The following is a 13,293-nucleotide window of genomic DNA, read 5'->3' as shown; positions in this document are numbered from 1 at the left end:
GAGCTAGGGGAGAAAACCACCTGAGTGATCACTGGGCCTGTATTCAAAACCTCCCCCATTTAGAAGGACTTGTCAGAGCTGCTCCCTCTTGGCACAGTCTTCAAAATCCTAGAGTCACCTTATAAGCCAAAAGTTGGGGGCATCAATGAGACTGATAGGTGGCTCATAAATGCTTATGCTGAATAAGGGAATGAAGAACAGGCATTTAATAATAATAATAGCCATAATCTATATCACAGTTAAAGGTTTACAGAATGCTTTATAAATTAAATTTATTTTTGATTTTCACAAGAATCCAGGGAGGTAGATGCTATTATTATCCTCATTTTATAAGCAAGGAAACTGAGGCAAATAGAGGTTAAATGACTTACTCAAAGTCATACAACTAGTAAGTATCGTTTTGTGTCTGTCTTTCTCTCTCTGTATCTGTTGCTGTTGCTCTCTCTCTCTCTCTCTCTCTCTCTCTCTCTCTCTGTCTGTCTCTGTGTCTCTGTCACTTTCTCTGTTTCTGTCTCTCTTTCTCTATGTCTGTCTGTCTCTCTTTTTGTGTCAGATAACTACTGAAGTGTGACTCTGGGCATGTCCTATATTCTAAGTGTCCCACCTCCCCATCATCCCCTACCAGGCAACTCTGTAGAACAATCAACAGGAGAGTAGAGGTAGATGTATAGTGGCAGAGGAAGGACTTCCCTGCGAGCGCCAACACCAAGGAAAACACAGGTTTGTTCAGAAAAGAGAACAGGCAGGAAGACTGAAAGAGAGAGACAGAGAAATAGAGAGACAGAGACAGAGACAGACAAACAGACAGAAAGAGAGAGAGAGAGACAGAAAGAGAAAGTCAGAGGCAGAGAAACAGAGGAAGAGACAGACAAGACACAGAGAGAGAAAGACAGAGAAACAAAGTGAGAGCGACAGAGACTCTGAGGCAGAGAAGGAGAGAGAGACAGTGACAGACACAGAAAGAGAGAAACAGAGAGTGACAGAGACCCAGAGACAGACAGAAAGAAACAGAGAGAACAACAGAGACACAGAAAGAGAGAGAGACAGAGAAAGAGAGAGAAAGCGACAGAGATTCAGAGACAGAGACAGAGAGAGGTGGGGCAGGATGAGGAGAAGGAGGGAGAGACTGAGAGGCAGAGAGAGAAGGAAGAGAAAGTGAGAGAGAAACATCAGAACTCTGGTCAAGGCAGTGAGCAAGCTTAACTCTAGAGGCCTGGCAGTAAAGCATGCTTCCCTCCTCTCAGTAATAATAATAATAATGGTATTAATAATTATAATGACTATAATAACTAAGCCTCGAGGTGGTAAACGACTGACTGTGAAAAGAAGTACTTGTAAGGCAAGGCCAACATGCTGGCTGGTTTGTCTCGCTAATCTCATATTTGTGATTTGGGAAGGATCTGTTGAAATGGAGGAAAAGGAAATGACATAAAATTAAAATAATAATTCATGTTTTAAAAGAAAAGTAAGCATTCATTAAATAATAGTAACTGCCGGTATTGACATGGCAATTTGAGGTTAGCAAAGCACTTTAGAAATATTACCTCATTTGAATCTCATAACAACCCTGGAAGATAAGCATTCCTATAATCCTCATTTTACAGATAGGAAATTGAGGCTGAAAAGTGAAGTGACTCGCCCAGGGCCACCGAGCTGGGAAGTGTCTGAGGTCACATTTGAACTCGGGTCTTCCTGACTATAAGTCCAGCGTTCTTTGTGTTATGTCCACTAACTATGGATAATGTGATAAATGGGGCGCCCCATCTTGATTAATGAGGCAAAGTTCCTGCCTTCAAGGAGCTTCCAAGCAGGCCGCAGAACCGGAATAGACCTCAGAGGGCAAAGCATAGCAGAGTTGAGGAAACAGAGCCAGAGCAGCAGGGGGACCACAGTCTAAGGGGTAAAGCTGGAATTCAAATCCAGGTCCACTGACTCCAAAGCCAATGTCCAGTCTACTGCTCTATGGCCACCGGCTGCCCCCTAGTACAGGAGTTGTTGTCAGTCCTGTCCCCATTGGGGGTTTTCTTGGCAGAGATCCTAGAGTGGTTGGCCATTTCCTTCTCCAGCTAATTTTTCTGATGGGGAAACTGAGGTAAACAGGGTGAAATGACTTGTGCAGGATCATTCAGCTAGAAGTGTTTGAGGTTAGATTTGAACTCGGGGATTCCTGACTCCAGGGCCAGAGCTCTATCTACTGAGCCACCTACCTGCTCCTAGTAAAGGGCAGGCATACGAAAATAACTATTTATTAGGAAGTATCACTCTTTCCCCTCTAAGACACCTTTCAGTTATTTGGTATGTGTCTTGTATATACCTATTTATTAATATAACCCGCTGCCTCCCCAGTTAGACTGTTTACTCCTTGAGGGCAGGGGCTGTGCTTTTTCCTTTCTTTCTGTCCTCAGGCTTGGCACCGCGCCTGGCACATAGCAGGCACTAAATAAATGCTTGCTGGCTGACTGAAGTCTTCAGACTTCATGACTGTATAATTCCTGCCTTCCAGGTTACCTGCTTTATACCACGCAACAAGTCAGGAACAATTAAAGGCCACGTCGTGTGGCCCGAGGGGGGAAGCCTGAAGAAGACCAGAGGAGAGGGGGATCGTGTCAGCCTGTCCCTGCCCTGTGGCAGCTTCTATTCTCCACACTGGCTGCAGCCCCAGGAAGTCCAGCTCGGCTGAGTCAGGCCTAAAGAATGGAAAAGAACCAAACTCATGTTTTCCCTTCCTGGACCTCGAGAATCCTGAGGCACTGAGTGTCGCCGTCTTTTTGCCAAGTGGCAGGCTTAGCCGAAGCTACAGATGGCTGAAACTTAAGCAGGGACCGGACCGTGGTTGGGGAGGATGCCGACACACATGTCATCATCCCCTAACTCGTACCACAGCATCAGGACAGATGTTAACATCAAAAACAAGCTGCCATGCAGCGTCCCAATGGCGGCCCTTCTCCCCAAGCTCTGGTGCCGTCACTCTCAGTCTCGCCCGAGAAGGACTCTTGGACCGAATTTGGGTTTAGCCAAGCTCCGGATAGATTGGGCCAGAAAGAACATGCTGTCAGGTCATTTCTGAGCCCCAGAGGAATATGGGGAAGCTTGGATGGATGGATGGTCAAATCCAAGGAGGGTTTTCTTTTTAGGTCAGGGAAGAGATGAATGGTGTAGGAGGCATCCCAAAGAAAGAGACCGAGACTGGAGGTCTGATGGGATGGTTATGGGATGATCTGCTAGAAAAGTCCAGAGGAGATGGGGTCAAGAGTGAGGGGGCTTGCCAAAGGGGTGAGTCACCTCTTCATGGGAGATAGAGAAGGGAAAAGATAATAGGAAAGATACCTGAGTGATATGAAGAGGAGAAAGGAGGAGGACAGAGGAGAGAGGGAAAGAGGAAGGGAGAAATAAAGAGAGAAGAAGGAGAAGGAGAAGGAGAAGAAGGAGGAGGAGGAGGAGGAGGAGGAAGAGGAGGAGGAGAAAGAGGAGGAGGATGTATGTATGGCGTGTATCTCATGTTGTATCCCTCATCTCAGTAGGATGGATGTTCCCACTTGGAAGTTGGGAACGATTAGGTATGGCACAAAGGAGGTGCTTCATATGTTTGTTAACTTGAATCAAGGCAGTCCTCAAGGAACAAGAGAGGGAAAAGATGTTATAACTTCAGGGGCAGAGAGAAAGGTTGAAGTAGAAGGGGAAACTGAGGTACAACAAGCAGTCAGCTCCCTTCACAAGGCACAGGGAGAAAGGTAACATCTCAACAAAATTCCACATGGGGACAGGGTTGGTGTGGCTCTGTTAATTCTCCAAGCTGCTAATACTTTGTTTTGATCTGCATTTTCTCCGGGATTTGATTAGTATATGCTTGTTCATGAAGTCTCCCTGGATAGACTCTAAGCCCCTCGAAGGCAGGGGATATTTGACTTTATTTAATTTATTTAATGAATGTGCTTATTTAATGTGTCCACAGATGCACAGATTGAGATCTCAAAAGGCCCTCAGAGGCTGGCTAATTCAATCCCTCCACTTTAGACACGAGGAAGTAGAAGGGAAGCCACAGAGCAAAGCCAGGTTTTGAACCCAGACCCTCTGACAATAGATCCTGTATTCTGATGATGATATCGCACTGCTCATGGTTCATAACATATATTCAGAACTGAAAAGGAACCTAGAGGCCATGGAGCAGAGCTTCTTCCTTTTTACAAAAGGCCAACATCCTTAAGAGTCAAAAATTTGGGTTCAAAGCCCAACTCTGCTCACCACCTGCCTCACCTTCTGCCTCACCTTAGACAAGATGCCTGGCTTCTCTGGATCTCAATTTCCTCCTCTATAAAATGAGGAGGTTTGTGGAATCTTGGATTTAGAGGCTAGAAGACACCCTGCATATCACCAAGGACAACCTCTTCATTTTAAAGATGAAGAAACTGAGTGTAAATGACTTCTTTAAGGTCTGTAAATACTTTTGCAAGAAGTCATATTGGGCCAGGTTAGCTGCCAGTTACTGAGGTTGGAATACAGAATTCAGGGGTGGCATGAGCTGGCATGAGACCAAAAAGTCTGTTGAGATGATCCTATAAATTGAGACTGATTTCTAGCTTCTGGGTCTCGTTCTGGAGAGCGGCAGGAGGGTAGGCATCTCAGGATTGTCTCTTAGCTAGGTTAATTTATACCTCATAGCAGGGGTCGGCAACCTTTTTGGCCGTGAGAGCCATAAACAACACATTTTTTAAAATGTAATTTCGTGAGAGCCGTTCAGTGCTCACAGTGCCACTCCTGTAACAGTGCCTGAAAAATAATGGACTTTATGGCTCCTGCAGAAAGAGCCATCTCTGGCCCTCGAAAGAGCCAGATATGGCTCGAGAGCCATTCATTGCCGACCCCTGCCTCATAGGATTAGTTACCTAAGCGGCTCACTGCTCATCCAGTGCTATCAGCATCCAGCCTTAAACACCATCAACAATATACAAATTTGCTAAACACCAACAAGAAGATAAATATTGAAGATCAACTCTGTTCAACCAAGTCAACTTGAACTGAGCTAAAACATCAAATAATCAGTCAGGCCTTAGGCCTGACCAAGGCAGTTTGCCTGGCAGGCTTCAAGAAATCAGCTTCTCCCTAAAACTTAAGAAGATTTATTACAGGCTTAATTAGTTAGACAAGGTTTTAGGATTCATCCCTAATCCCTCTTTCCTCAGTATTTCAACCCATCCTTTCCCTAACTTTGTTCACCATCATTAAATGAGTTAAAAGAGAGAAGCCCGTACTGACCAGATTCTTAGGGGAAGGTGTCAGTTAAAACTTCTTTAGAAGAACTGTGGGAGGAGAAACACAGAGGAAAAACAACTGCTTGAACACATGGGCTGTTGGGGATATTATTGGGGATGCAGACACTAAACGATAACTCTAGTCCAACTATCAATAATGTGAAATTAGATATTAATCAATGATACGTGTAAAACCCAGTGGAATTGTGCATTGGCTAAGACGGGGTAGGGAGGTTTGGAGAGACGGAAAGAACATGAAACATGTAAATATGGGAAAATACTCAAAATAAAAATAAAAATATAAAAAATAAAATAAAACTTATTTACATCATCGAGTTCATTCAAGTGCTTTTTGATCTTCTGTTATTAGGATCAACAAATCACAGTCAGAAATAACATCTTTAATAGTTTGAGTTTATTATTCTTCATTTCATCTAAAGAACTAAGTTCATTTAGCACTGACAGTTGGGGAAGAATCTTCTACTTCCTCACTGGTCAGTTGTAAAGGCGGAAACAATTGAGTGGTGTGGCCTGTCAGCTGATTCAACACAAATCACATTCAGCTGCAGAGTCACTGAAACTTATTTAAAGCAACCTCATTGAGAATATCCTTCGATTGGGGAATGGCTGAACAAATTGTGGTATCTGTTGGTGATGGAATACTACTGTGCTGTAAGGAATAATGAACTGGAGGAATTCCATGTGAACCTCCAGGAAGTGATGCAGAGTGAAAGGAGCAGATCCAGGAGAACAATGTACACAGAGATAGATACATTGTGGTACAATTGAACATAACGGACTTCTCTACTAGCAGCAATGCAAGGATCTAGAGCAAGGCTGAGGGACTTATGAGAAAGAAAACTAGCTACATTCAGAGGAAGAACTGTGAGAGGAAAAACACAGAAGAAAAACAACTGCTTGAATACATGGGCTGATGGGGATATTATTGGGGATATAGACACTAAATGATAACTCTAGTCCAACTATCAATAATATGGAATTAGGTCTTAATCAATGATACATGTAAAACCCAGTAGAACTGCACGTTGGCTAAGGGGGGATGAGGGGGACTTGGGAGAGAGGGAAAGAACATGAAATATGTAAATAGGAGAAATATTCAAAACAAAAAAAATAAAGCAACCTCATTCACCTAGATAAGAGGTCTCACAACCTCCATCACAGTTTCATTTACCTCCTTTACAGTTTACACAACCAGAAATAGTCCAAGGCAGGATTCAAATCTTGGTCTCCCTGACTCCAAGTCCAACCCTCGTAGACGACTAGATGAGCTCTAACATCACTTCAGTTCCTTTCCTATGATTCTATGACAAAATCATTTGAATCCATTCTCTCTGACACACCTGAGTCAGAAGTCAGAGGATGCTGACAGTCAGAGGTCAGAGAATCTTGACTGGCCCTCTCATTCCTTCTGTGACTATTATCAGTGTATGGATTTCCTCAGTACTATTGGGATAATGTACAGGAAGCACTTTGCAAATTAAAATGCTTTATAGGAACAAGTTCCTGGACCGTAGCACCTTTCCCATCCTTATCAACCCAGGACCGTTTCACCTTCTACATAGCTTAACTAGAGGAAGAACTGACGACTACAAGGAAACACATAAGGCTTTTTGATAACTCAAGATGGGCACAACTTCCATAGATATTTTCTCTAGTGGAAACAGAGGCTTCTGGCAACATATAATAGTTGGAAAATCTGTATATAAGCGAGGCTGTTATACCAAGATCTGAGCAATGTGTCAGGGCAGGGGATGCCAGGCAGAGGTAAATGCTGCAGGGGCATCGTGGCAAAGGACTACCCAGCTGGTCAGTGAAAGTGAGTTTTATTAAAAAGTTAGAGAGTCGGGCCAGCTAGGTGGCTCAGTGAAGAGCCAGGCCTAGAGACAGGAGGTCCTAGGTTCAAATCTAGCCTCAGAAACTTCCTAGCTGTGTGACCCTGGGCAAGTCACTTAACCCCCATTGCCTAGCTCTTCTGCCTTGGAACCAATACACAGGATTTATTCTAAGATGGAAGGTAAGGGCTTAAAAAAAAGAAAGTTAGAGGGGGCCAACAAGGTCAGAGGTGTAACTTAAAGAAGACATACAGGATCTGTAATTATTGTCTTCAAATATCACTCGAAAGAAGGATCTGATAGATTTGATGACTGAAGTCAGCATTACGAGGACCAGAGGGCAGAAGGATACGGAGGCAGGAAACAACGAAGTACAAAAAAGGACTTTCCTAACCTTTTCCAAAAGCAAATATATTGCCTTGAGATTCAGGGACCTCTTTATCAATGGAGATCATCAGAAGGGAGCCCAGTAACCATTTGTCAGAGATGTTAGGAAGGGAATTCCCAATCAGATGGAAGTTCTTTCCAACTACTGGGGGTCTACAGACTCTCTGGATCTTCTTTGTTAATTTTAAGCTGACACCTTTCTCCCATAGCCATCCTTTCCCTAGACAGAATTCACCATTTAATTGGGGGGAAATAACCAGATCAGCTTAAGCAGCAAGGCACTTAGAAGGAGAGAGCAGAGGTAGTTTATGCCAAGCAATTTAAATCATCATCCTGACCTCACCTCAGACTTGGATAGAGATAGCCCAAGACCATGAGCCGAAAAGCCTTGGGAAAAGCATTGCCACCAAACCATGAGACCTGCTTTTAGCCTAGTTCCCAGACATCACTGTGGAGAAGGATCCCACCTTCCTCATCACCACCAGCAACAACTACCGACCAATTACCACCAAGAAGCAAATAAGCAAAGGAACCTTAGAAGAAGCTGCAGCACCTCCCAGATCACCAGTCCTACTTCCAGCCAGGCCCTCGCAGCCATCATCCGAAGAGACAAGTCATTGGGAGAGGAGGCCAGCCACTCCTACCAATTACTAACCAACCATCATTCATGAGGTATGACAAGGCATACTGGGTAAGAGATAGGAGGCATCATGTGTCAGGTGAGTCAGCGTCCTTGACCAGCATCTCTTCACAGATCCTGATGGATGGAGCCAGTCCAAGACCCTGAACCTCAAAGCCTTGTGGATAGCAATGCTTCTAGCCCAGTATCCTCAGTCATCATCCCAGGAAAATAACTCTGTGAACATGAAACTTGGCATTTGCTCATACAGGTGCTATAACCATAGCTATGGAAGACTCAGAAAAGAAAGCTATTGCCACCAAAGTCTTTGGCACTGTCAGATGGCTCAACTTCAGGAATAGCTACTATTTTACCAACAGAAATGGCATTTGAAAAGAGGCATTGGCATCTCTCTTTCAAGGATCACGGGGCCTTTCCATCTGTCTTGCAACTAAACCCTTCCATATGTTCTGCCTCTCCATTAGAATGTGAGCTCCATTAGAAGAGCAAATGGCTTATTTTTCTATTTGCACTGAGAGATCTTAGGACAGTACTCTACATATAGTAAATGCTGGACAAATGTTTTATTCATTCTGCCCTTTGAACATGCATGGACTTGCCCTTAGAGCACTTGCAAATATTCTCTGCCTGGTTCCTGTTCAACATGTAGAGGGATGGTGAGCCTTCTTCCAGCTGTGATTGATTGAGAAGCAGGTATTATCTGGTGACCAAAAGTCTTCTAATTGGCCTCAGTCAAAAGTATCGATAACACAGAAGAAGCTAAGGCAGAACTGCATATTGAATACAAAAGGTTCCAGCAGATGATCTCAACCTTAGTGACTTTTGTTCAAGGGGAAAATGTGTTCCTGAGCTTAGGAGAGAATGGTTCGTAATAATTACTGCTCTTGCTCTACCTTCTCAGAAAATACCCTTTTCTAGAAGGTATTATAGTTCTCCTGGTTGATTGGTAGTGGGAAACATACTAGATGGGGGCTCAAAAGAAATTGTAACCTCTCAGAGTTATTCCTAGGACTATAGGAGAAGATGTGGTATTCTTCCCTCTGGCAATAGCCTGCCACTGCAGAGTGAGTGGCTTCAAAGGGGTTTCTATGACAGCATGACAACTCTGACTTATTATATATATGAATTATAAGGACATTCCAAACCCCTTCTCTCCCCCCCAAAAATTCAAAATACAAAAGTTGAGCAGGTTGACTTAATTAATCAAAAAATTCAATTACCCAGAAACCACCATTTCCCAAGTATTCCAGTTAAATCAGGCTCTAAGATATCACAGTACCCAGGACAGGGCCTTGCAAAGAATATTTGATGAATGGAATCCTTTTTCAGTGTACAGGTCTCCGTCTCTCTGTCTCTCTGTCTCTCTGTCTCTCTGTCTCTCTCTTTCTCTGTCTCTCTCTGTCTCTGTCTCTGTCTCTGTATGTCTCTCTGTCTCTGTCTCTGTCTCTGTTTCTCTCTCTCTCTCTCTCTCTCTCTCTCTCTCTCTCTCTCTTTCTCTCTCTCTCTCTCAGTTTAGCTAAATCCTTTCATGTGTCTCTAGTAATAATGACCTGCATTTGAATTGCACAGTATTCACTTCAAAGTGCCTTTAATGTAGGTCATCTCCAATAGATCCTCAGAATAATCATAATAGCTCCCATTTAGGTGGCCCTTCAGAGTTTACAAAACACATTCAATCCTCACTGCCCACCTATCGGGCAGCTGATCTGAGTATTATCCTTTGTTCCCATTTATAGACAAGAGGACTAAAGATGCGAGAGGGGTCACATAGCAGATAAACAAGAAAACTGGGAATGGAATCTAGCTCTCTCAACTGCAAACCCTTTAATACAATAAAAATAACTAACATTTAAATAGGCTTTTTTTAAAGCTCTTACCTTCCATCTTAGAATCAATACTCTGTACTGGTCCCAAGGCAGAAGAGTGGTAAGGGTTAGGCAACAGAAGTTAAGTGACTTGCCCAGGGTCACACAGCTAGGAAGTATCTGAGGTAAGATTTGAAACCAGGACCTCCCATCTCTAGCCTGGCTCTGAATCCACTGAGCCATCTAGCTGCCTCCTAAACAATACTTTAAAATTTGCAAAGTGCTTTGCAAATATTATCTTATTTTATCCCATAACCCTGGGAGGTACTAGTATTATAGTATTTTACATATGGAAAAACTGAGGCAGACAGTGACTTGCCCAGGGTCACATAGATAGTAAGTGTCTGAGGCAGAATTTGAGCTCAGCATCCTATCCACCGAGCTACCTAGATGGCTTGTTTGATGCCATTTTAGATGAATGAGGAAAGGAGCTAGCATTTTGTCCATATAGGGATTTCCCAGAATGACACGCACACACACACAAATAGTCCCAGAACACTCACCAAGCCATCGCAGGAGCTAATGGCAGCAAACCCGCCAGCCAGCTCAGGGTCCTGAACCTCTCCGACCAGGTGGCAAGCATAGGAATATGTGTAGGGATGGATCTTGGCGTGGGTGATGCCTCCATAGTGGGTCTCGCTCACGAAGCCTGGGGCCAGCAAATGGCGGTTGATGCTTAGGTTAAATCTCAGCTCTCGGCCCTGGTATAACAGCTCATAATAAGTGGGAGGGCCAGCCCTGGACGAGAGGTCCCTTCTCCGAAGCAGCCGGGGAGATAAGTCGTAAGAGAGAAAGGAGCCACCAGCATCCACTCGGATGGGGTGCACGATGTCCAGGGAAGGTTGGCCCCAAGGAAATGTCTCTGAGAAAGGAAATCATCAAATAGTCAAGAAGCAGCCAAAATATCCAGAGAAAGGAGAACTGGTTCTAATCTCATCTTTGCCACCAATTCATTCAAGTGGCTTTGGGGAAGTGTCTTTCCCTCCCACCCACCCCCACTTTCCTTCTTTTTAAAATGGAAATAAGAAAAGAACCTTAAAGCAAAATTGAAAACTAGATAAATTGGAATTAATTATCTTGATCCCATAGAAGAGATGAATAAATGAACTTGCTTTCCTTCCTTGAAAAGGTAGGGGGCTGGGGACAGCTAAGTAGCTCAGTGGTTAGAGAGCCAGATCTAAAGATGGAAGGTCCTGAGTTCAAATCTTGTGTCAGATACTTCCTAGCTGTGTGACCCTGGGCAAGTCACTTAACCCCCACTACCTAGCCCTTACCGCTTTTCTGTCTTAGAACCAACACACAGTATTGATTCTAAGACAGGCGATAAAGCTTTTAAAAAAAATCAAAAAACAGGCAGGGAGCTATGGATGCAGAATGTTACAAACACTGTCAGATTCAGGCACTCTCTCTGTTGGCTTTGCTTACATTTTTTTTGGTTATGGAAGAAGGCTCCCTTAAAAAATGGAGAGAGAGAGAGAGAGAGAGAGAGAGAGAGAGAGAGAAAGAGAGAGAGTGTGTGTGTGTGTGTGTGTGTGTGTGTGTGTGTGTGCGCGCATCTGGAAATCCTCACAACAATCCTGGGAGTTAGGTTCTACTAATACCTCCATTTTATAGATGAGAAAACTGAGGCAGATTGAGGTTAAGCAACTTGCCCAGGGTCACACAGCCAGCAAGTGTCTGATGAATTTAAATTCCGGTCTCCTTGCTCTATCCACTCTGCTACTTAGCTGCTCAAACATATCACATGCAACAATTGGGATGCAGAAAGAAAATCAGACTAGAATAATTGCTCAAAAAAATAAGAGTCTGACAGGGGAAGATGTAAAGTAGTGCTCTTGTCCAAAAAAAAACAATGTCGCAGAGTATAGGATGGTGAAGAAATGTCTAGGCAACAAAGAGTTCATACGGAAAAGACTTTTAATTATTTTATTTATTTAATTAATTAATTTAATTAAAGATTCTTAATGCACTGAAAGCTCCAAATGAGTCCTCAGAATGGCCTGATAGTTAGAAGCTGATCTAATCTAAGACTGATGCCTGCTCCACAGAAGGCACTTAATCTGTGCTTGGTTGGCCGACTGCTCAAGAGGAAGTTATACAGGACTAGGAAGCGGTCCTCCCGGCCGTGCCACACACTAGTTAAGTCACATCTCAGATATTATACTGAGTTTGAGCATCCCATTTTGGGAAAGGTATCGGGAGGACAGCCAAGATGTTCTAACAGCCTTATCACGTGAGTGTCAACTAAAGGAACTGAACCTAGGGAAGAGAAGGATTGGGGTGGCATAGCTGCCATGGAGTACCCAAAAGGATGCCATGTAGTAGAGGAGTTTGATTTATTCTACTTGGTCCCAGAGCAATGGGTGGAACCTGCAGAGTGGGAAATATCAGTTCACTAGATGTAAAATCTCCCTAACAACAAGAGCTGACCCCAAATGGGAAGGGCAGCCTTGGGAGATACGGATCTCTGGGAAGAGAAGCTAGGATTCAATGATGCTCTGGGGAGAGGGGAGGGAAATCCCTATTCAGATACAGCTGGACAAGCCAGTCATCTCAAGTGGAAAGCCTTCCTACACAAACCAATACAACCTCCAAAATGCCCCCTGATCTCCACCCTCCTCCGCATCCAGCCCAAATACCTCGTGCTCCTCTGCACTCCTGACACTGACTGTTGCCACTTTGGTGTCCGCTCTTTTTTTTCTAGAAATCTGTCTTTTCTCCCCTACTAGATCGTGAGCTCCAAAGGTAGTGACTGAATTCCCCACAATGACCTGCACAGGGTTTGAACAGAGCATGATCGATTTCTACAATCGACTGATTTGCTTTGCCACAAGAGTATGTATGTGTATGTATATGTGTGGGAGTGTCTGTGAGTGAGTGTGTGTGTGTGCATGTGTGTGTGTGTGTGTGTGTGTGTGTGTGTGTGTCTCCTTTTCCTGTGGACACTTGGGTTCAGTCCCATAAGTTTGCTTGACCAAGGTGGACAATGGAGCAAGCATGAGGAAAGAATCATGGGGCAGATTAAAGAACATAAGCTCAGAGATAGAGAGCTAAGAGGGTCCTCAGAAGCTTCTATTACAACCCCCTCATTCGACAAGCAAGTAAACTAAGGCCTAGAGAGGTTAAATGGCCTGGCCAAAGTCACAAAGGTAGTAGCCTAAACAGGATCTGAACCCAAGCCTGATCCCAGTTAGTGATCTTTCCACAGCATCAGATACACCTCTCTCTCTCTCTCTCTCTCTCTCTCTCTCTCTCTCTCTCTCTCTCTCTCTCTCTCTCTCTCTCTCTCTGTCTCTGTC

At 43.9% G+C, this 13,293-nt stretch overlaps 1 protein-coding gene across 1 annotated transcript in view; it reads right to left on the bottom strand.

The window, feature by feature from the left end:
• ADAMTS7 (ADAM metallopeptidase with thrombospondin type 1 motif 7) overlaps nucleotides 1-13,293 on the bottom strand; it is a 176,291-nt gene that overhangs the window by 136,218 nt on the left and 26,780 nt on the right. The window contains exons 3-4 of the mRNA XM_044660286.1: nucleotides 10,498-10,856; nucleotides 8,149-8,176 (exon numbers count right to left, since the gene is read on the bottom strand). Of these exons, the coding sequence (XP_044516221.1) occupies nucleotides 8,149-8,176; nucleotides 10,498-10,856 (387 nt within the window). The remainder of the gene's footprint in view (nucleotides 1-8,148; nucleotides 8,177-10,497; nucleotides 10,857-13,293) is intronic.

Source organism: Gracilinanus agilis, chromosome 2, assembly GCF_016433145.1.
Source record: "Gracilinanus agilis isolate LMUSP501 chromosome 2, AgileGrace, whole genome shotgun sequence".
NCBI classification, from domain to species: domain Eukaryota; kingdom Metazoa; phylum Chordata; class Mammalia; order Didelphimorphia; family Didelphidae; genus Gracilinanus; species Gracilinanus agilis.
Note: the sequence above shows the minus strand (reverse complement) of the source record. Positions and strands in the feature narration are given on the sequence as shown.